A 25,325-nucleotide genomic window follows, 5' to 3' on the forward strand; every position below is an offset into this window, starting at 1 on the left:
ATTGAGGGCGAAACACTTTAAATCAGAACATTATAACAACCTAATAATCACCTTAACTTAAACGCGCGTTGATGACATTTGTCCCTACACACAGACCTTTATGAAACAATATTAAAGTGCACACACAGTCATGTGCTGCCCTCTTATACTGTTAAAGGCGCCTGAATAATCACAACACAACAGCTGAATGGGAATCTGCGAGATAACCCCTTTCTCTGGCTTAAAAAAAGAGAAGAAGAAATAAAAAACACCTGTGGCGCCACATCGCTGCCATCCAGACGCTCTTATCTTTCTGGGCAGCAGACGAGAGTTGAGCATTATTGAGTTTTCTGGAGGCTCGTTGTACCTCATATCCGGCCCATTTTACCGTCTCATCCCAGACGGATGTAATCTCTCCCATTTTATGGATGAATGGCGGGCAGCGCCGCAACCGACGCCGCAACGCTGCCTCACATGCAAGGGGGGGGGGGGGGGGGGGGGGGGTTACTAGTCTGAGTCCTGGTTCCATGGTTTTATGACTGCGACTGCGCGGACATCAGTGGTCCATATGTGTCCCTCAGGAGTGTGGACGCACGATAAGTGATGAGCACTTAAATCAGCTGTGCAGTTAAGTGGAGCGACTAAAGCGGTCTAATTTTACAGTGGTTACTCAGTTTGGGTTGTAACCTCGGTGACTCATGTGAATTACACAGAGCAACTGTAATACTTTATTACACTTTATGGACAGTGTATGCCAGCAGTGGACCAGCAGCTTCTGTGTCAGCATGAGCTCAAAACACTTCATTTTCTTGTCCATCTTTGAAGGGTCTTTTTCTAACAATGTTTTGGCAGATTTTAGCCATGTAACAAAAAAAATACCTTAAGAGAGCGACTGCCACTTTATCTCACCTTTACACAGAACTTTTAAGGCTTATAAACCAACGTTTGGCAACCGCTCAGTCCCTCACAACCAAAGTCCATAGAAAAAAATCAGCAATTTTAGCAAGTTTGAGTCACTTATGTCAATCGAAACAAAAAGATTCTGACACAGACGTAATAAAATAACACTTATCGATGTAGGTATCAGTGGGTCGACGACTCCTGTGTTGCTGTGATGTAAAATCATTCGTCATTGGATTTTCTCTATGGAGTTTGGTGCAGGAGAGTGAGCGGTTTACGGATTTCAGTTTCCACATGGAAAAGACGTATTCTTAAGGTATTGTAGACTTAAGTTAGCGTAGATTTTATTAGGTTAAGTGATCAACGCTGAATGATAATGTGTCTCAAAAATCAAAAATCAAATAGTCTCCAGTTGTTTCTGTGTTCGCTGTGAGAGTGCGGGCGTGAGGGTGAAGGCAGAGTTGTGTCAAACGAGCGCCAATACAAGCCGGGTTAAATATAGCCCGGTTGTCATTTGGATTTGCCATGGTGGGTGCACCCAGTGGTGACTGTCGCTTTAGTTTTACACACTCAGCTCAGCAGCGGCTCTCACACACACACACACGTGTTGACAGTGAAGTCTCACATATCCCACGTGAACGTCAGATGATGGAATCCTAATTATGTGGGAGTGTGGAAATCCTTCTCTTTGCATTTGCATTTATTATATAAAGCACACGTCCGGACAAAAGCAGCGTTGCTCTCTCTAATCGCCTTTCTTCTCTCGGGCCTGTTTCATTTTAACGATGCTTTACACACTCAGAGAAGGAATAAGCAGAGGAATAAAAACAAATAACCCCCCCCCCCCCCCCCACCCAGAAAAACGCCCCGCCAGCAGCGAGGATTGATGGTGAGCTGGAGAAGCAGGTCGAGGCAGTGTGGCTCCATTACGGCCCGACACAGTGCCTGTGTGCTTTAATAACCTCCCTCAGTGTGGGTCATTACCTGGCTCTGTGCCGCGCCTCGCAGCCTTCTGGGACTTCGTCAGCGGGCACAAAGAGGGCGGGACAAAAAAAACTAAACAAAAAACACTTTTGCTGCCACTGCCTGGATAAGCCATTTAGCCTTTGTGTCCGACACACTTTGGAGTCTGACTCACATCACATACTGTACGGAAAGGATCCCCACCGGTGGAAATACAGGAGACATTTTTAACCACAGCTGCACAAAATAAAATGATTCATCTGTGGGAAGAGATGTTCACTCGTTTACTGCGAAGTGTAAAGTCTGATGGAAACTTGTTTATCACCTTGTTTATTTGTATATGTACTGTATGTATATCTGTATGTCTTCTCGTTGAAAACGCCAGCTACGTTGTTCAAATCCGATTCATTACATAAATATCTATTTCATGCTTCATCACCAACAACAGAAAACAAGACATTTGTAATATCACTCTGGATTTAAGCTACGATGAGCTAAGACAAGTTAAGATTTGATAAAATAAACTAAATTAAGTTAGGATAAGATGAGCTAAAATAAGATAAGATAGGCTAAGATAAGATGAGCTAATATGTGCTAAAAGGGTAAGCACATAGCTAAGCTAAGATGAGCTGTCATAATTTAAGTAGTTGAGGAAAAATAAGCTGTGATAAGTTAAGATGAGCTTAAAAAACGAAAAATGAGCTAAGCTAAGATAAAATGAGCTAACATAGGCTAAGATAAGATAATACAAAAAAAGCTATGTTAAGTTGAGCTACGATGAGAAAAGACGAGCTAAGTTACGATGACCTAAAATAAGCTATGTTAAGGGGAGCTAATTAATAAGCTAAGATGAACTAATATAAGATAAAAAATAAGATAAGCTAAGATGGGCTCAAATAAGATAAGCTAAAAAATAAGATAAGCAAACATGAGCTAAAATACATACTTGGTTGAGCTAAAAAAACAACTAAACTAAGATAAGATAAGATAAAACAGGATAAGATAAGGAGTATTTGTCTAAAGAGGAAAACAAAAAGCTGCATCCGTTCAGCTGTGATTCACTCATGCAGCGTGAACACATGAGATGAACAGTATATCTGACCCAGGGTCACACACAGATACAGTTTGAAAAGTTAGAAAACTTGATGATGAGATTTCTGTGACCACACAGTCGTGGAAAAACTCCGGCGTGAGTCAGTGTGGATGTTTAATGGGACTATACATTACCGAGGAGTTCTCCAAAGTGGAAAGAGGAGGAACTTTGTCTGTAATGAGGCTGGGATTATTTTGAGACGACAGCTAAAGAGCATGGTGCTCATTACATCGCCCAAGTTGAGCCGCAGCTACATGAAAAAAAAGACTGGCAATTTACAAATATTATTTTAAAGGCATTTATTTTTATTTTTAACAAACCCAGTGCCGGGGTAGATTTGGAGCAATGTTTCATGAGGAGCCAATCAAAAGAATTATTTCTGATTATACATTGGTTAATGATAATACCACCATCTTCCTCTGCGAGCCATAATTAGGCGCGGTAAACAGGATGACAATTGAGGAGAAGGCCGATCCCAGGCCATCAATTACTTGTCCACCTCCTTAAGCTCCGACTGAGCCGCCTTGTAGATGCAGGCTAATTATTGTTATTAGAGACCTGCCCATTATTTCATCTGTCTGCACTTTTAGGTGCAGTTGCGGCGGCGTCTCCCAGAGCAGGAGCGCCACCGCCACAGCCGCCGCCGCCGTGAACCGGCAAACGCTTCACAAATCAGAACTCCAGCTGTAATTTGGAGTATATTCTGGTTGCGTGTAATTAGAAACGTGCACCGTGTTATTACCGCGTGCTGATAATTCACCCTGGAAACCCCGCACATGGATAAAACGCGCTCAAATTAAAAAGTGACGTTACAGGACGCGGTGTCAAACTGTCTCTGTTGTTTCCGACCAAGCTCTTCTTCATAAACTTGTGAAGTGATAGACTTTTGTTGGTGCCAAATGGCTGCTGGAGCTGGACTGACAGATGTGGTCTGTGTTACTGTAGTGCAGTGATGTTTTTAGGCTGATGTGGAGAGAGAAAGGTAAGTGGACCCAGGTGTGTGTGTGTGTGTGTGTGTGTGGAGAGAGAGAAGAGACGAGGCGGGAGGGAAGGGAATGCCGGAGAACTGGAATTAAATGTCAAAGGAGAGGGGAGGAGAGCGGTGTTTGTCTACAGGTGAATGTGTTACCATCAAAAATTTAAATCGTGGACAATAAATACTCTCAAGTATTTATAAAAACACTGTATAATTGAGGTAATTCCAATGATTTCCATGTGGAATTGAAACATTCTCCTCCAAATTATTCTTAAAAATGCTTTTAAAACCACTTACAAGTGCAAGTATGAATAAAAAGTTTGGACTGTAAACCATAGAAAGGTATTATTCACCAATTATTATGAGATTTTATTCATTAATTCTCAAATGCTGCATCTATTCAATACACACTAATTAAAAATCTTATGATAAGTACTCAGTTAATCATTTCTTTAAGTCCATTTTATTTTTAATACTGTTTATGTTAGATACAGAACTCTGAGAATCTGGAAATGTGGTTACACTAAAAGAATTAAGACATTTATAAACATAATTTAATACCTTTTTTATTAAATGGAATACTTAATTGACTCTTTTCAGTAATTCATGATTACTGTGTTGGATTTTTTGAGGTGAATCTTCATTAGGCTGCATTTTACATTAGAGTTGAATAAAGTTTCAACAGCAGTGTTTCCCAAAGACTGGGTCGGGACCCCCAGTTGGCCCACAGGACAATTTTTCAGGGTCCCCAAAACAAATTGGTCTGACCTTTTAGTTGAGATTTATGTGTGAACGTTTTACAGGTGCAAAATGAAGTATTTCTGGGAAATACTTAAGTGTAGTTTATACAATTTCCTTACAATGACAGGCCTGAACTTTATTCATATGGTAACTAAGTGTATTGTTGATGCTACATCAGAGCATAAATGTGTCACATTTATTCCTCCTTTTCCTCAACACTGGTGTTGACCCCACTGAGATGCATTATTTGAAAGACATCGCTGGCAAATCGTGTGTGTTTCCTTATCCTCGTGAAAGTAAAACGTCAACAATTCAGTTTAAATCCAATTTTCCCCCTCATTGTTTACATTGGATTTGTTTTTTAGAGGCTGTTTGTGACGTGTCTCCCTTTACTGTCACCACTGGTGCGCGTTACAGTCATTAGTGGCTGCATGTGCATTTTTCACACAACATTACCCTGCAGTTTCTTTAGGATCTGACATTTTTCCTTGAAATAATCCTAACCAGTGTCAGTGTTTGGGGTAATTGCAGTGCTGTAGGAGAGGGGAAGTATAACGGACAGAAAAACAAATTCTCCTCACCTGACAAGCCTCCCACGTCCATTTTCTTCAGGTTCTTGGCCTCGAGGATGACCACGGTCAGCTTGCCAGCGGTGGGCACGTATCGCAGCGAGAAGCAGATGTCGCCCAGTTTCTCTTGCTGTCGGAGAAGCAGACGCACAAAAACCGGAACAGAGAGTTTAAAACAGCACCTGCTACATCCAGATTTACCGCCTCACTTGTTTGTGGCAGATGTTCGGGCTCCATGAGAGGTAGAAATACTAAATTCCCCTTCAAAGGACACTGGAAATTGTTCAGTCAACCAAATCTGAAAACCATGATTGCCTTTCAGTTTTTGACGTGTGTGTGTGTGTTTATTTGGTTCTGCTCCACACAAAAAATAGTGGGAAAGTGAGAAGGGATGAGGTGAAGAAGTGAAGTGAAAATGCACAGTAAGTGTTGGCTGAAGTTAGAGTTCTGAAACGACTGCACTATGAACCAAATTTAGATGCCAGGCTTTTATCTAAGACTAATTAAAACATCATCACAATCACACTATTCCTGTTTTAGCCTCTTTGTGCTTAGTTTTTAAAGCCAAACAACGACATGTTCTCACACAAAGCCAGTTACATTTCGCAAAATGTGCTTTTTTCTGTGGTTTGTGCAAAACTTCATCCTGAAAAATAAGTTGCGACTCCAAATTCAGCAGTTTAATCAATAATAATATGATCTATGACACGGTTTTAAAGAAAATATTAATCATTAAACCCATCTTTGAATGCAACATTCATAGCATTTACATTTTAAACGTAAAAATGATGTGACATGTAACTTAACTTTTCTTCCTTTCACCCCAACCAGTCTAGGCAGATGCTGCACATCTTTAAGTCTGGTTCTACAGGAGATTTGTTCCAGTTAAAATGAGCTATACACAATACATTTTGATTTAATTAATGGTTTCAAAAGGGTAAAAGAACCTTGGACTGATACTGGTGTGAGTTTTTCAGGTTTATCAGCCACAAAAAGTCATATCGAGCCATTTCTTGAACTCGGTGGTCCAGAAGTCGAGTGCAGATACTTCAGTTTAGGTCGTCATAGCCAGTGTATGTTCACGCCACATCTGTACCATCATATCAAACGTAATTTGATTAATTTAGACAAAGTCCACGTAAAGACACAACCATAGTCTTTGACGGCATGAATGTCCACAATCGTCCGTGACATCTCTCTTCTCGGGAAGTCGTAATCGGATTACCGTCGATGTGCGTGCACCGCAAACAGGAATTAATAAAACGGCGGGAGATCAGATTTGAGAGATTTTGCACACGCACACATGTTTTTTTTTTTGCTCTAATTGTACACCCACGACTGTGTCTGTCCACAAGCTGTCGTCGGCGTTCGTCATCGTGTCAGCCAGCTGTCTGCCGTCCTGTGGCACTAATGGACAAATTAATTCAAAACACAGGAAAGCTAGATTATCAATCAAGTCTAATTGAATTTGGATTCAAGTGGCTGGAAATACGACGGGGAGCGCTAATGACGCAGCTGCTGCTACTTTAACCAACATTTACGCCGTATGTTACAAAAACATGGCCTTTTTACAGGAATTGACAGCATATTGAACAATTACTCCTAACAAGAGCGCTCGGAGAGCACTGTAGGTTTGACAGGGGTTAAAACATGCGGCCTGGCTCTTTCCAAATCTAAAAATACAGCGGCCAACCAAAATGTTGAACTTTTCCTTTGACCCTGAGACTTAATTAAAGTAAATATATTGTCATTTAATGCAGTAAGTAAGTAAATGACCACGACCCACAGACCCACTGGTTTTTAAGTTGCCACAAATACATTTTTCAGTCTTTCACTTAAAGGTTTATTCCAGGATTTTTCAACCTGGGCCCTGGGTCTGATAGTGAATGGTACTAACAAAAAAAGACTTTTAAAGTAGGGTTATCTGCATCAAATCTCAAGCCTGATGAGAAAACTCAAGCAAGAGTTAAGTTAAGTGACACTAGTGTAGTCACTGCTGCTGTATTGCAGACACGTTTACACATGAAATGACTGGAAATGTCTTGTTTACCTAATGAAATTAATATTGTTACAGAAATGTAATAAATGTAGTAAAAAATCAGTCAGAAATGTACATGCAATTTCTTTATATTGTGAGTTAGGTCGTACTAGTTTGTCACCTTCAAAGAGTAAGTCCCCATTTAAAAAGTTTAGGAAACATTGATTTACTACATAATGTATTTAAAGGCTTAGCTCTTTTTAATCTTCTGAAATCTCATCTTTTCACTCTTGCTTTTAATCCTGATGCTGTCAGATTGTACAACGCTGTTTTTACATTTGTAATTCCTCGCTTACTTTGTCTTATTTTCTGTATTAAACACTGTTTTGCCTCATCTAAACCTTTTACTTCTGCAAACTCCTGTTATTATAAATGTTTTATAGAAACGTCTTTTGGCTATACTTCTTAACGAAGACAGAGGCTTCTGGTCATGCCAACGCCAATCTCACTTCTGCTATTCTAGCGGACTTTATCGCTAACACGCTAGCATTTAAGCTAGTTGACTTTATCGCTTACGTGTAAGCATTTAAGCTAGCGGACTTCAAACGGATTAATTATTTAGTGGCTGCAAGAGAGCCACTCATAAGACTATGTGCTCCCATTATGAGGCCTCGAAAATCGCTAATTGACGTTTTTGCAATCAGAAGTTCAGAAGCGTCACCTGCAACCTGGCTCCTATTGGACGACACCAGCTGTCAATCACACTCCTCCGTACTTTATCATTTATTTTACTCTAAATGGGAACAAAATCTACAAAACTGACACCATGTGCTATTGGAGAAGATGTAAAACTAGCAAAGGAGACAATTAACTCCTCAGGAAAATGTTTACCAACGTTAAAAATCATGTGAGTAAGTAAAAAGCTCTTTTACCACATAGACTTTCCTCTACTTACATTTCTTTTGTACCCAGCAGAGTCGCCCCCTAGAGGCTGTTTAAAATGTTATTTTTTTTGTGTTATTGTCCCCAGAATGGACACAGAAGACTACAGTCAATGGACTTGACTTTAAATGGCAAATTTGTCAGGTGCAATTTTTAGCTACTGGAGCAAAAACAACATCCACCACAGTTGTCACTTCTATAGATTCACGTTTTCACATTCGTTGCCACAAACTGATTATTATAACATTTACATAATGGATATATGTTAATTCTAACATACAATAATTACAGTCAAAGAATGGCCTGCGTGATATTCAGCATACATTCAGCAGCCATGTGAAGTATCATGATGCCCTTAAACTCAAACAACAGCACTCGCCATTCAGCACTGTTATAATTAACCTTTAAATCAAACCAATGTAATGCAAAAAAACAAGGTTCCCCTGGCAACATGTGCTATATGCCATGACATTTACCATGAAAATTGAATCTCCTGAACTGCTGCCTGGAAAGTCACACTTGTGTTAATTGAAGGGGAAGTGTGGACATCTGATTAAGTGACATTTCCAGGAGAGATGGATTACATCGGCCACGGCCGGCGCCCCGCCTGCGTCTGCGGCTCGAGCACAACAAAAATACATATAAATACAGTTTATTTGGAAACAGCAGCTGCTAGTTTCACAAAGTCACACTGTAGGTGTACAGTTCATAGGTTTCTCAACCTATTTCCTACTTTTTTACTTAGTTTTTTGTTGTGCACCAAAATACCAGAGCAAATCCCTTGTATGTTTAAAACCTACTTACCAATAAAACTGATTTTGAATTGAAATAACAGCAATATGTCGGATTGTTTGGAATGAATGATAATGAAAATTGAGTTATCGCTCACTGAATTGTACAAATAAGTCATTGTTTGTGTGTTTTTTATTTGTTTGTTTTTTTAAACCTGCTCATTTCCCTTATCTTAAGGTTCAATTAAGGTCTTACCTCCTCCTTCTCAGCACTCTGCAGATCCCTCCACTCCTCCGTGATGTGGCTGAAGTCCACCTTGTTCATGGGCACCTTGATGTCACCGATGGCGTCGTGTTTGGAGAAGCGGTCAAAGTCGTACACGGTCATCACCAGCGTCTTCCCACCGAGCTCTACGTATGGAACCTGAAGGAAACCCCCCCCCCCAAAAAAACGTCATAATGACACAGAACAGAAATAACCATGTCAGATCATGTGTGTGAAGACTGTGCCGTGTCGGGAAACATCAAAAGTGATAGTCTGTGTTTTGCCGGGCGTCTCTTGACAGACTGAAATAACAGAAAAGCAAGGTTGCCCCCGCTGAATGTGGAAGTGAAAAGTTGTCAGCTATGAAAATGAAAAAGAGGGGAGAGAAACGCTTCACGTATCAAAGCACACAGCCTAACAAAAGGCAGACACTGTGTGCAAAACAATTTAGCGAGCAAACAGTGTCTGCTATTGTTGCTTTTCTTCTTCTTTTACACGTCTTAATCTGCTTTTCTGCAGCTTTACCTCTGCTATGTTTGGAGAGCACATGGACTTAACCTGAACTGTTCACTTATTAGCTACTTAACATCTTTGTCACAGGCTGAAGTGGTAAATAAACTACAAAGTGTGGGTTCGGTTTCACCCATTCATCCTTATTTATTAGAACAATAAGGGTTCATAAATGTTGGCGCAAATATATATGTATATACATATATACATATATATTTGCGCCAACATTTATGAACCCTTATTTTTCTAATAAATAAGGGGGGAAGAAATATATATGTATATATACACATATATGTATATTCTTTATGTAAAGGTAAAAGCCTTTCAGCTCCACACGACACCCTCTGTGTTTCTCAATACAGCCGTGTTTCGAGTGTTCATGTCTCCTAGCAACACTCCTGTGCTGTGCACTGAATGTAAGCTTTCCAAGTATACTTTTAAATAACAGAAAAAAACGCAGTTTAGTATTTCAGCAACGGTATTTCATATTATACATATAATGAGGGTTCTAGACTGTATTCTGTATTTCTGATCCAGTTTTTGTATCTAATAATTAAAATTAAAATGGGGGGGAAAAAAAAGATTGCACATATGCAGATGATGTAACCATGTAAATATACAGAATTTGACATGTATTTTTCTTAAGGTCTAAAGCTCTATGTAAAATATTAAATGTAATGTAGAATGTGATGTAATTGGTGATAAACATGTATTTATTCTTTTAATGGCAAGTGAGGAGAGATGTCTGTTCTAAAGAAAAAAACAAACAAACATTATTTATTAATCATCTGACACCTGTTATTTTTTCCCCCCATGATGCATCACAGATTTGGAATTAAACACACAGAAACCCGGCAATTGGGATGGATATCACATCGTGTTATGTTCAACTTTCTGAGAAACACCTGCGTGCTTTCAAAAACAAAACCTTCCCCTCTGCTGCCGAGCAACAGCCACGCGTCCATTACGGCCAAATGCAAGGCCGGGGGTCCTGCCGCGCATCTGCCTGTGTTAATCCCAATCACATTGAGTTTGTGTATGTGTGTGTGTGTGTGTCAGAGAGACATTTTGTCAGGAGCTTGCTAATGTGCCAGCTGGTTGCTGTCTCCACACCTTCCCAGCATTCATAGCTGCATGCAAATCAGACTGTCAGTGCAACCGAGGAAAGCTCGAGAAATTCCAGAGGAGACGCGTACCTTGAAGGTAAACTGCTCGTTGAAGACGGGGTTGAGGGTCTTCCTGTGGACCTTGGTCTCAAACTTCTTCTTCTTGTCCGGCAGCAGGTAGACCTTCACGTACGGGTCGGACGTGCCGCCCATGTCCATGGCGGGCAGTTCTGCCGCCTGGATGATCCCGACTATGAGCTGCAAGGAAAAAATATGAAGAAAAAGGACAAGTGAGAGAAAGATTTGATGAAGAAATTATCCAGATTATCCCAGTTCACCTCACCAACATCCTCACAGAAAACCTGTATTGATAATCTTCTTCTAGATTTACAAATTCTTATTTCAATTCAGTTTTTTTTTTCACATTTTGCGCCTTCCAAAATGAAACACTGGGGGAATTCACTTTTATTCAAACATTACAGGCCTCACTTTTGTGTTTTCTCTGTGTCTACTTAAACACAGTGAGAGATTATTCATCTGTCATAAAATCAATACAATTAAATAAATAAAATACATACGGTTGTATGATCTTTCAAGAAATATCTGTGTTAAAGTCAAGAGCAGGAGATAAATTCAGCTTTTTCTGATTTGTAATTAAAAAAAGAATCTTATTGACTGGTGTCAAATCTTCCGTCTTCCTGGACTCATCATCCTCTCAGGGACAGATACACATCCCTCATATACAATATTCTGTAATAATAACCTTGCAGAACCCTTCATTTTAAGTTTTGCTTGTGAATCCGCCAATCTCGATGACTGTGGGATGATTCAGGGTCACTTCTCTGCGATGTACTTCCAGTATTAGAAGGTTACATCTGTTGAGTCTGACAGCGGCTGAGGGGATCGAAAAGGTCACGATGTGTCAGGCTCGGAATGAGCGGGCTGGTTCTCCACACACCAGGCTGATAATTGATAACCACAGTGGGGGGTGGGGTGGGGTGGCTGGGAGGCTGATTGACCTGCCAGTCAGAGTCTCTACTCAAAGGGACTCCGAGGAGGCCACAGCTAGTCAGTCAATCAATTTCCTATCAGGTTGCTATCAAGCAGCAATCTGGAGGCCGGCCAGCGTGCTCAGCCATGCGGCCGCACAGCTGTTTAGAGCTTCCACAGAAACAGAAGCAGGAAACAATGACCTCGTGTTGGATCATAAACATGAGGCATAAAAAAAACAACAAAAAAACACAGATTTGACTGTAGGTAAGATTTATTGATATTCTTCTTGAGGAGTTTTAAACTAAAAACAAGGATTTGGAAAGTTACCAGTAAAGTTTTAGTGCTATAGACACAGGGATGGTCGACATCTCCTGGACAAATATCTACAACTAGTAGACAAGTAATATGTAGTATCCAGGTCCAGGTGAGAAAATACGACTGCAAATCTGGATCTGGCTGTGGATTGGTGACACCTGTCCGATTTCCAATAAGTCAATTAAGTCCATATCATATATTGGCAGATATTGGATAAGAGTGCCATATTATTATACAATAAAACTATAAACTACTATATAACTTTTAACAAATTTGGCGTTTTCTTTTTTGCTTTGCAGAACATTTGGAAAAACAAGAATCTTGGTTCACGAGGTCCTGGATTGATCACCGGGACTGTATGTTGGCGAGCTACTCAGCATTATTTTTTTTAGTCTTTTTAACTCTGTAAAAAATTTTTTAACTCCAATACGCTGATATATCCCCTCCCTATCATGTAGATCAGAGGTCTCAAACTTTCATTTTTTTTTACAGATTAATATAGACTTTGAGCCCAAAGGTCACGATTTTGAGACCCCTGATGTAGATGATTCACATCACTTTCAGGACTATTACCAACAAAATCCCAAACATTATATTGTAAAAACTCTCGTAAATAGATTTAAAGTTGGGATTTCTTGCTAATCTAATTATATTATTGGTGGTGTCACATCATAAAGTGTTTATATGTGATTTTAGATACAGATTTTGCAAAGAGTGTTGGTGAGATTCCCATTAGGAAAGGTCTTCATGTCATGGAGGGATGGTTAATATAAAAGTGAATGTAGCCCAGATACACACATGTGCACTCACATGACCACAAAGTCACCACACACCACGAACATGACAGAAAGTATGGGATGTCCTACCTTACCCAGGTTATGCACAACATTTTCTTCACATTTTCAGCAATGGTTACACACTGTAAAAGGTCAAATCTTAAATGCAGCGTTGCTGTGGCTGCGATTCACCAGAATCCCACAGTGAAAACCATGTTTTTTGCACTGAAATGCTGCTTCGCGGCACTTCAGGATTTGAGTGCAGCGACTCGTCCTAACACGCTGTCCTCCTGATTTCCACCCATCAATCATCGCAGCCTGAGGCCGACACAGCGTGTCGCACCGTCTTTACTCAGCGACGCAGCGAGGCCTGAGTGAAGATGAGAGTGGATCAGAAGAACGGGTTCATGGCGGGGAGATGCGAGAATTTGTGGTTCGTTTATTCTTTAATTAACTGAATCCACTAACTAAATGTTGTTTTTCGTACAGTAACTCATTAATAACACTTCAAAATTTCACTTTCAGTCTCCAACTGTGAGTGTTTTCAACATCAACCTTTGATTTTTGGGGGAATTAAAATAAAAAAACATTGAATTTCTTTTCTTTTTTATAAATAAATTATTAATTCCAAGTGCCTCTCAGCTCTAAAATTACTATCATTTATCCTTTTATAAATTATTGTTTTTGTTCATTTTACTTTTCATTTCAATGTAAAGTAGTCTCTTGTTGTGTCTCTACTGACTTTTGGTGAATTGTCTTTTTGTGGGTCTTGCCTTTATCTTCATAACTTAATAACACATTTTTATTTTTAAATGTCCCATTTGTCAGACTAAGAGTGGAACTCAAGTTATTATTTGTTTTACGACTGGGAAAGCAACAAAAAAAGTTGTTTTTTTGGTGTGTCTCCACTGAACTTTGCTCGTAACCTAGCATTACAGCTAACACGCTAAAGTAAAGTAGTAGTATTTAGGGAGGTTCTATCAACAAAACTGTGATTTCTCTCATTATAACTGTAATAAATCAAATTCAAACAGTGGCTCTACGACGGAGTGTTTTCTGTGTTTTTGTTTAACATTATATACAATATGTACATGTATATATATATACATATATACAACATACAACAACAATAGGTCACAGTTTCAGGCTTTGCAAAAAAAAAGCGTTTTTTCCGTGTTCTTGTGTGTTGTTGAGTCAAAGTTATGATTAATTTTACTTTGAAATGTGATGCATTTCCAAAATTTCACAAATTCAATCTGATTTTAAAAGATTGTAGTACTTTTTTTTGCTCAGGTGTGTTTGTATAGTTGGTGAACAGGATGTAAGACACCCTGTATTGCACATTCTTATAGCCTCTGTACTGTATATGTTTTAACATAATAATGGAAAAAGCAGCCTAAATGCTCTGTGTTCTAAGGGTTAATAAAAAAAACTATTTTATGAAATCTATATAGTAGGGGGTCTCTGCTCTATCTTTTGGGCAGAAAAACATTGAAAACCCCCTGTTTTAATGCCAAGAAAGAGTCCACCGTGAGGTTTTCGGATATTTTTCTTTCGTCCTCCTTCCCTAAAGAGAAAATCCAAACATTTCTGAACATCTGTTTGTTTCAGTTTTTAATTACATCCACCATTTTAAAACAAGAACACTCACGAGAGAACAGACCCCTCCCAACCCCCCGAGGCTTAAACACAAACAAGAACATTCTGGATTCTGTACAGAACTTTACCTGCTTACAGCTATTACCATCGGTCATAAACATGACACAATTCATCCTGTTCTGTTGAGATATCGCTGAGACACATCTGAACTTGTCAAAAGGGACTGGACCATGTTAAATCTACATTGGATCGGATCTGGATTAAATTTAGACTGATGGTAGAGTGTCTTTCTGTTCAAATCTGATTCGTTTTGTCATCTTTCGGTCAATTCCATACCGGGAACATACTTGACGTGACGACACGCGCCACTGAACACGTAAATATAACCTCTTAATTGACCGCCCGTCGCACCTTTGGCGAGGGAATCCACAAACAGCAGTGGCGGTCGTGGTGTGTTTGCACATCTGTGCGTTTGTCCATGTTTACCAGAGGCCTGGTGGACGATCACAGCACAGAGCTGCCGGTGTTGAACCCTCTCTCTCTCTGTCTCTCTCTGTCTGTCTGTGTGTTCAGTCTTCAGTCGAGTGAACGACCCACTGACCACAGACCTTTAATTCTCCTCCTGACTCGTATCATCTGTGGTGGCTTTCCGTGAATGTGGAAAGAAATAATACGGATGTTTTGAATTACATTCCTCCCTAATGACTTTGGAATTCACATTTTCTGGTTGGACACTTTTGCCTCTTGACCTGCATGGGGAACAATGACTATGGTAATAATGTTGAAAGTCGGGGTGATATTATAGCAGTCACATCAGGCTACAGGGTTTAGGAAACATATTTTGTAGGAAAAATAACATTGGCTAATGAAGTGAATGCAGGGTTCCTGCTCAGCAGCAGTGTTCACGCTGATTGTGTGGGCCTTGAGGACTGCGGATTAAAAGAAAGTTTCCCCGAGAGCCGCTGTGTTTCTCTAACTTCACGGCCACCGAGCTGAAAGTGGGTTTGGATAGATGACGGCTTCCTCTGGGTTTCTGTGCCTGGCTCTGCTGTGAGCTTTTCTTTAACTCTGCTGCTGCGCGAGCCGAGCCCCGGCGTCTCGGCGGTCACTGTCACCGAGTGTGAAAATTGTCATCCTTTCATTACACGTTAGCTCCACTGTGGAGCTTATTACCGGCGTAATCAAGAAGCTCATACAGAGACCTGTCACTGCCTCCCACTACATGACGGATCAGCTTGGTGAAATGTAATATTGTCCACATTATATCCGCTTTCATTATATGACTCAATACTTTGAAACAAGAAATCAAAGTCTCATTGACTACACATTTGACTGCACATTTGAATTTGAATTACGAGTCATTATGTGTAATTATTGTACGACTTAAAGGGATGATGTGGCTCTATTACGTACTGACGTACAATGTTATTAACAGTGACTTTACCAAATGTGGAGGAATGTGGAAGGCGGCGACTCCGCCACACCAAACCCCATAGAGAAAATCATCAATTTCGCATCGTGGCACACAAGTGTTGTAATGTAACAAAGTACAAATACTTCATTACTGTACAGTAAATGTCAGGTACTTTAAGACTTTTACTCAAGTAATATTCTAAAAGGTGACTTTAACGTCTACCAAAGGCATTTTCTGGTAAGATACTTGTACTTTTGCTCAAGTATCACTTTATACAAGACAAGTGTTGTTATTCCACTGCTGCTTCCATTAGTAAGTTGAAAATGTGAGATCTTGTGACTCAAGTGATTAAAATCCTTTGTTGAGATTTACCCAAATGGCACAAACTCGGTGAAAGAGGCAACAGTAGACCCACAGCTATGGACTTCTATGGACTTTGGCACAGGAGGGTGGTGACTTTACTAACTTGAGTTTCCAGTTAGAAAAGCCTGCCTAACTGTGAAATAAAGTGGTGAAGGTGTTATTAACGCAATCATAGACCTCAGCAGGTGTAGGTTTTATAACTTGTTTTTCCTTCTGAGTGTCCAGCTCCTAGATGAGTCACTGTTCATACGTCAATACCACATATAATCTAGGGCTGTAAAGTCCCAGTCCACTGGTCAATTAATCAGACGATACATTCTGGTTCGACTCAAATTCTGATAAGTCGACTTTTTGCAGTCTATGGTTAATTTGATTTAATCTGGAGGAATGTACCAAGTGCTAATGGGGGTGTTTTTAGAGCACCCCTGTTCCACAGATCACAGCGTGTCTTCAGAGAACACCCCCCTTGTTTTCAGTATTTTGGATTAGCCCAACCCATAGGAGACAGAAAGAATACAGAACATCCGGTGGTTTTACTGAATTTTGAGCTACAGTCAGTCCTCCTCTAACATCCATGTCAAAGACATCGGCAGTGTGGCAGCATTTTACAAAAATAGATGTCGGGAGAAAAGTCAAATGCAAAGTTTGCCAGCAACAGTTTGCCTATCACAGCTCGACTACAAACATATCATATAAAAACGGTAAGCTAACTTATCTTCGTTATGTTGCTCTGTCCATTTTGAGTACATGAACATATCAGAATTTGCATATTTCAATTTCAGGGCTTCAGTAGACCATGAATTTCTTTGAATGATTACAGTCCTAATATAATCACATAAATATGAACTGGAATCATTGTCTTCCAACAAGTACTTGCACCTACTGTTTGCTAGTGTGTGATCAGTGTGTACTGTAGAGGAGTATAAGTATTACTGTATAATCTCAGGCTGTCAGTTCTGTTTATAATGGAGGGTTACGTAGCCCAGAGAGGGACAGCGCTGTGCTCACGTACCGCGTCTATTATCTGTCTCGCAACATCTGGCGCCAGGAAGCAGACGCGCTCCCCCAATTTGCTTTTTAAAACTCAGCCACTGGTAAAATAAAAAAAATAAAAAAATAAATTCAAGCAGATGGGGAGGGAGGATCTTGTCGGGGGCTGTTTTCAATCGAGTAGAAAGACAGATAGACGGATTCGAAAGACGAACTGATTCCCAGTAGGACGCTGTATCCTTTAAAGAGTGGTAGAAACTCGACCACCGTGATATCCTTTGTGGGATTGCGGTCAAGCTTCAGTGATAAAAAACACTTTACAGCCGAAGTAATGAAACAAAAAGGAGAATGTTGTGCAAAACCTGGGCCTGGGTCCAAAGGTTGTAGGTAAAAAAAAAAAATGGACGTAGCTTTCTGGTTTGAAAAGAGAAGCCTCAAGGAAGTGGGACGGAAGTAGCAGTAAACACTTTCTGGAAGGGTGCCTGTTTGTGGCACTGGTCAAATCACAACTCTCAAGACTTCTCTGTTTTGCGATCCAGAAACGTCGTTCATTTTTTATACATACATAAATATAAACATAAATATAAATATATATATAGCCTATGGTTGGTTGATGTTAATGATCTGAAAAGTTGGACGACCTCATAAGGTTCGGGGTGACCATACTTACGAGGAAGAACCTTCGCAAAAACAACACACACTGAGGGCCGACTCGGAGAGCAGATCCTTACCGTGTTCTCCGTGAAATTGTAATCCAGGGAGTATTGCAATTTGCCCAGTTTCTCCTCCTCCTTGGGCGTGGCCTCTTTCTCCGTTTCGGTCAGCCCTGTCTCTGCGTCCTCCTCATCCTTCAAGGCCTGAAGGAGACACCCACCAAGAGTCAGTGTCGCCTGTTTGTCGCTGGCGCTAGCACCCAGCCAGCCGTTCCCCGCCCAGGTCCTGCCAGCGGACCTACTCCTGTAAAAGCTGCCACTTGTTTTATGGTATAAAGGGGGGAACGGGGTGGGGTAAGCAAGCACTAGAACACCATAGCAGTTAACACCAGGACATGCTCTGTGATGCACTAAAGGCCCGGGCCTGGTCCCCTGATGATGCTTTTTCTATCAATCTTTGGGTGTTTCTGTCTGAGGGGAGAAAAGATCAAATGATGGCGCCAGAGATGAGAGCAATGGGCAGGCAGTAGAAGAAGGAGAAGGAGGAGGAGGAGGAGGAGGAGGAGGATGGGTAAAAGAGGAGACAGAAAGAAGGGAAAGAAGAGATGCTTCTGGAGAAGATCACAGTAAGGCAGTTGCCTTGATGTTATTTCAGGCAGAACAAGTCTCTGGCAAATTGTGTGAAGTGGCAGAATGTGAGAAAGTGAAGCTGCCGTTTCGTTAGCCTGGCACTGAGGTGAGGGGTAGCAGGTGGTGGAACTGGTGTTGGGGGTGGGGGGGGGGGGGGTGAGGAGAGAGAGGTGGGTGTTGGTGGAGGAGTCTGTTAAAGGACAAACATGCGATTGACGAGGCAAAGTTTCTCAAGGTCAATCATTCAGCGTCAAAAGTTGCCTTCCAAGGTGTCCTCTGTTAGGCATGCAGAGCATTCTCTTGTCGTACAAACCAGTGCTCTCGTGTGATTCTACCCCCATTCCCAAGTCTGGTTGCGCCCTCATAACATACACTCCCGTCGTCATCATAACCCTAAAGCGTCCGCATTAACACCTACGCCGATGGTAGCTAGAAGCATCATGCCAGCGGTGGGTGGGTGGGTGGGTTTTGTTGGTAAAGGGGGTTGTAATGTATCATCAGGGCCTTGCTCCTATTAGTTTGTCAAGTTGCTCATGTGAAAGCAAAAAAAGGCTGAACTGCACTGATTGGGTTTGAAAAGGTTCCGCCGGGCCACCTGGTTGCTGCCTGTTGGAGGCAAATCCGAATTTCGTTTATTTTCGGAGATGGAAAAGTGGAAAGTGGAGCAAGTACAATAATAGAGGGAAAGAAAAGAATGTGTGTTTTGTTTAACTTGACGTGGTTAAGGTTAAAAAAAAGTGTCTGCAAACTTACTTCAGAACACAAAACCTTTAGTGTTATGGCCACCAGGTGTGGTAGTCGGTTCGCTCTGCGTGTGTGTTCTTGTATATGTCACCTTTTTCGGGACCTTTTTTCTGGCATGAACACTGACCTTGTCAAGACCAGTTGTCCTCATGGAGACCAAATCCCGGTCCTAATGAGGCAGAACCTCATTTCTGAGGAACTGGTTAAGTTAAGGTCTGAGATTTTAATCGTCAGTCATTGACTGGTGTTGGTTAGAAGATACCAAACTTTTGATAATAACTCATTACATTTTTAAATTATGGGGTTAGGTTTTACTCTTTAGACTTAAGTCCCAAGAAGCCGGAATAAAGTCTGTAAAATAAAATGTTTTCTATGGAATTTTGGACGTTCTTTGTTTTCTTATTATAAATATAAGGTTTATTTTTTAAAGATACCTTGGATTTACTGCCTGATGATTTTGTATGCACATAATTTTGTGTATAACTTTGAGATAGTATAGTTGGTCCCCCATAATTGGAAATGTAATGTTTTATCATTGTTGTTCTTTTGTGAACTTTTATGATTACACACATATTGTGTAGATGTGACGTACATAAAATGTCTCTATCGCCAACGTGGTTAGGATTAAGGTTAATCCAACTTTAATCACGTCTGTTTCACATTAAAAGCTTTCCTTTTTTCCATCACCGACATCAAAAGCCTCTGAATCATTCGACGTTTGTCCACCGCCACGTGTTTGAAATGGAGACGTAAAGATTCAAAAGGCAGGAGACGTAAACCGTGGCGCTGGAAAATCAGTGCGGTTCAACCTCCTCAATGCGCGCCCAGTGTTTCTCTCAAACATTATGTATATATGTGCATATGCAGGTTGTACACACATATATACAGTAGATATACATGTACTGTATGCATAGTTACATATATTTGCTTCTATGGGGGAGTCAGTTGTTGTCAAGAGGCTATTTTAAAAAAAAAAAGAAAAACGTCAGAGCAGCAGGCTTAAGAAGATCCAACAGCAATTAGGAACCTACCGCCAGTGACCATCCCGAACAGTCATCAGACACAACACAGATAAGGAGGACATAGAAGGAAGAAACACAAATTAAAACAACCACACACAGGAGTTAACACACCAGAGTCTGGGCTCGCCAGGAGAAATGACCGCTGATCCACCAGTGTCAATCATAACTAAGGTCCCTTTTGTTTGGATAAATTACTTTTTTTCCTCAAATAAACTAAGCAACAGCATGGCACAAAAGCAGAGGGGAAATATTGAAAGTCGATTGGAAGCACATCAGCCGTGTGTCGTGATTGCACCTGACTCGTCTTTCGCTCGTTGCTAAGATTCCACTCTTCTCCGTCAGCAAAATAAATGAGAAGTCTAATTTGAGAAGAATAAGAAACACTGACACTGGTTAACGACTGCTATTCTCATCCGTCTATGGTAGCAGTCGCGTTGCGGCGAATTAGACACACTGTGATCATGTTTCCACTGAGGATGAGGACAATTAAAGGTCCCTTTACTCCATTTTAGGTGTCAGTGATTATATTGTGTCTTTGTTTGGTCACGTCATTTCTCTTGGCAAAACCGTTCTCCTCAACAAGTGAGCGGGTCGTCAAAAAGATCAAACTCATAAAAGAAGAGACTGAAAAACTCTTCTCAACCCGAAGCCATTTTAAAGACTTCCTTTAACGCTCCTGTAATTAGACAGGAATGTTTTCTTTAATTATATGATTAAAAAAGCGATAAATGAACAATAGGACAGAATACGTAAAGACATTGTTCTAAAACTACAAGAAGAATCAGTTAAAAACACCATAAAAATAAAGTCAAAATCTTAGCATAGCATCCTGCAAAGAAGAATCAGCGGAATCAAGTGATTAAATTAAGCTAGCAGACTGTAGCAGTATGTTTTCTACACTTCAGACGGCGATAGTTCAAAGTTGTTACCTCGGTTTTGGTTCCGTCCATGACGTCCTTCATGTTGATGGCATTCTTGCCCTTGTCTTTGCCCTTCTTTTTGTTTTTCTTCTTGAATATCCACTTTTTGCAGACACAGAAGCAGCAGGCTAACACCAGGATGATCACCACAAAGGCGATGGAGAAGATGGCCCACGACGGCACTGCAGACGAGAAAGGGTTGATAAAGCTCACGTGACGTCAGACATGTACATTACCAACTCATTTCTGGTCACATGATATTGGCGGCGCATGTTTGTCTTTACAGCTGAAAGCAGCGACGGTCGCAGAGACGAAAACAAGACTTCAGTGAACTGGGTCAACGCCGTCTTCGAACTGAAGTCCCACAGAAGTCATGATTATCGTGACTGACAGGTGAGATAAATGTTGGCAAACTCAGTGTGTGTGTGTGTGTAGACAAAGTCGGGCTAAGTCGGGCGCTTGGGTCCATCAAGAAGTGGCAGACTTAACGATCGGTCCTGACTGGCGGGACAAGACCCTCACGGAGAGGCCTCAGCCAATTTAGTGGAAGTAACAGATGTTGGCATTTTCCCACTTGCCATTTAAAGAGGGAAACTGCTGAGGCAGCGGACACCTTTCGCGGAACTCTGCTGCTGCTGAACGTGCGGGTAATTATGAGCAGAGGTATGGTCGTGACAAGCCAAAAAAACAGGAGCTTCAAACACAGCACTCATGTGCTCTTATAGCTATTAAATTAAAGTTTCATGTTGAGATTTAAGAATTTTTACAGGTAGAAAGCAGCTTTAGAAAAAAACTTTAGTAGAGTCTCAACAAATGAAACACATCCATGCGTAAATCATCCTTAAAAGTCCAGGGCCTACACTTTAGGAGTGTTGATTGGCAGAAATTGGACATAATACCCTTAAATATATTTGTAGAAGTGTAAAATCACTTTAAAATTTGGTGTTACATATAAAAAGGCTTGTGCTTAGGGTACACCTAAGCAGAAGCCTTTTTCTGTCTATATAAAAAGCCATAAAAACATCTTCTAATTCTGTCTCCAGCTTGCCATAAGGTCTATTGTACGGATCTGACTGGATAAATTGGACAACCGTGTCACCTACAGACTGTCTCAGCTAGCAGCCAGCTGCAAACACACCGACACCTTTCCTAACTGGAGCCAGCAGCCAGATAATGCTCCCTGGTGGATTCCCACAGATGCAGGGAACGCACACACAAAACAACAATGAAAGGATCTGCCACAGGAGAAACAGGGAGAATCCAGATGGGCTGAAAATAATGAGAGAACTCACAACATACTTTGCCCTTCAGCAAAGTTTATAATCGATGTTCCTTCCACCTCCTCAGCAGACACCGAATGTCTTAGGTGTTTGCTCAGGAGATGTGATAAATCCAACAAAGCAATAGCTAACATAAACGGGTCAAACTCCAGACTGTTGAAGCCAGAAAAAAAAGACCAATCAAAGCAGAAAAGTATATTACAGTCTATCATTCTGGTAGCTTTTGCTCACCAGCGTTCAGCTGAGGTTTTCTTCGCCAAAGGTCCAGAGGAGGAAAAATCCATACTCTGCTGACAAAATCAATAAGCACTGTCCTCTGAGGGAAAAGATGGTGAGAGAAGCTCGAAAATAACTTTAGAATCTACAGTTCTGGCCTCGGAGCGACGTTGTAATGGAGGTGATTCTGGATGAATCTTGTTTGCAGGGAGAGACACACACAAAGAAACACATGGATAGTGTTTCTGCTCTTTGCTCCATTTAAAAAAATAAAAGCGAGATTGAATTACTGTTGGGATTATGTAAATATTCTCATGTGCCAGAGGGATTTGGTATACAAATGTCAAATTATTCCACTTAGGTATATAATATTATTAAGATTTATGGTAACCACCTTTTAATTAGACACCATTCCTGGAGGGGTTTATAAAGCCGATTCCAGATTAGCAAGAGATAGCAGATGATCCGCTCTGGCGACCCCTAAAGGGGGAAGCCAACATTTGGAGAGGAAGACGAGGAGACGTGAAGACAGAAAGTGTGGACATTTTCCAAAGGGACAGCAATGGTGCTTTTCCATTACAATTGTAGCACTGCTTGGCTCTTCTCGACTTGACTCTACTCAGTTTGGTATCAAGCACATTGTTTTTTTACATTGCTTCATAGTACCTCCTCAACGTGGGAGGTGATGCGATAGCACGGCTGCGTTAAACTGCCGTGACGTCATTATATAAATAATGGAGTTACATCTGCACCTCGTCCACAGACTACAGTGTCTTTTTGCGGACAGCAGCCATACATGCTCGCTGTAAAGCCTGTGGTATGCTGGGCACTTCGCATATCGCAGACCCTGGTATACTCGCACGTCAGGTTACTGTAGTATCCCACTTCACCATCGGGGGGCGGTACAAGTCTGGACCCAGGGGAATAGGACGCATTCCTACCAAAGAAGAAGAGAACGACTGGTTCGAGTGGCTCACAGCTAAAAGGTCCAACCAGGCAGGGCAGTCGGGATGTCACCAGGTCAAGGCTTGGATGACTGTCCACATATACATTTTCTTTAGTTCCATAGTATATGTATTTAAATGGGTAACCTAAGACGACCTGAACATTTAATATTATTATTTTCTACTAAGGTCTCCCAAGTTATTAAACAAAGAAACCTATGGGAATTGAAAATGACAGTATTAATTATTTGATTAATTCATTGATTATACTTGTTGTACTTAATATTTGACTTAGTTGTTGACCTACAAATAAGTATTAAAATGGCAACTTACTACACACCATTGTGTGTTTTTGTTGGGGGATGTTCCTGCATCACTGGCATCGCAGAAACATCAACTCGTGATACGTCAGTTCTTTTAAAAACCTCTGACCTTGAACCAAACAGGATCATTTGTCAGTGTATTAGTCCTCGGAGGACAGTGTGTAACAGCTCATTTTATTTTACCAGTCACACTGTAAGGGGTTAAGGGGACAGGTTCGCATTTCAAGCCGGCGAACCACAACGGTAAGCAATCACCTCCCGAGAGGAACTGTAATTATTATTTTTTTTGCTTATCAAATGGAAGCTCAGATAAACAAAAATCAAAATAATTGGAGCGTAAGATGCAAATGTCACTCTATAGCTATAAAAGCACCTGATGGAATCTCATTTCCCCAGTTACAGTAGAAATCAATGCGTGAACCCAGGCCTTATCTTATCCATCAAGTGCACCTCTTGCAGTGAACGGCACTTGTGTGTTCCTTAATTAACGGAACCCGAGTCCCAGAAAGCCATAAAAACATCTTCTAATTAACTACACTATGTCTGAGTGTCTTTTTTTTTTTCCTCTCAAGAGAGAGAGAGAAAGAACGAGAGCGAGGGACTGGAATCGCACTTCAACTCTTATCTCTCGTTCCACTATGTGACATGGCATGGAGAATGGATTTTCTCTTAATGGGCAGGTTTGGGTTTTGATATACTGTAATTCACGTATGATTTTCCTTAAAGGCTCAAGTCACATACGGCGCATTGTTTTAAAGAGAGGGTTTAATAAAAGTCCAGAAATTCGAAAGAATGTACAGGTTGCAGGACACAATCATAAATCTATCTATTATTATACTATTTACAATGAAGTATACCATCTAGTGGTTTAATGTGTAACTGCAAGGGACAGCAAAGAGACAAACGCAAAGAAAGAACTCTTGTGAAGGTTTGATGAATGTATATATCCAACCATCCATTCATCATCATACCGTGTTTCCATCATGGTATGGTTAAGTTCGGTACAGTATGGTACAGTTGTAAAGCCCTGGGTCAGTCTTGCGTTTCAACTGAGAACAGAATGTGAACTGCAATTTCCGGTGAATGTCTGGAACCACACAATTTTCTTGACTTCCTGTCTGGAAAATCACTTCAGACTCGAAGCAGATTTTCGAAACTGTACAAAAATGTATTTTATGAGAATGGACTTTTTTTCTGTCGTCAAATCAGCTGACTGTCGTGGGTGGAGCTGACTGTACCATACCATTTTAAATTTAGGGAATATTAAGGGGAAGGGGTGCCTAAGAATGGAGTAGTTGGGGACGCAAAGAAAATATGTATGGTACTGTACCGAACCACCCCATTCTACTTGGTGGGAACTATGTAGGCAAATTATTTACGCAAATATAAA

The 25,325-nt window shown here is 40.8% G+C and overlaps 1 protein-coding gene across 4 annotated transcripts in view; it reads right to left on the reverse strand.

Annotated features, from left to right (window-relative positions):
• The window catches only part of syt1a (synaptotagmin Ia), a 170,769-nt gene that overhangs the window by 8,687 nt on the left and 136,757 nt on the right, over positions 1-25,325 (reverse strand). For 3 of the 4 annotated variants that reach the window (XM_058624067.1, XM_058624069.1, XM_058624066.1), the window contains 5 exons: positions 21,182-21,354; positions 17,935-18,060; positions 10,844-11,011; positions 9,129-9,296; positions 5,234-5,351 (listed from right to left, as the gene is read on the reverse strand). In XM_058624067.1, coding sequence (XP_058480050.1) covers positions 5,234-5,351; positions 9,129-9,296; positions 10,844-11,011; positions 17,935-18,060; positions 21,182-21,354 — 753 coding nt within the window. The remainder of the gene's footprint in view (positions 1-5,233; positions 5,352-9,128; positions 9,297-10,843; positions 11,012-17,934; positions 18,061-21,181; positions 21,355-25,325) is intronic. The other variant, XM_058624070.1, reaches the window with a different exon arrangement.

This window comes from Solea solea, chromosome 3 (genome assembly GCF_958295425.1).
Source record: "Solea solea chromosome 3, fSolSol10.1, whole genome shotgun sequence".
Taxonomy (NCBI): Eukaryota; Metazoa; Chordata; class Actinopteri; order Pleuronectiformes; family Soleidae; genus Solea; species Solea solea.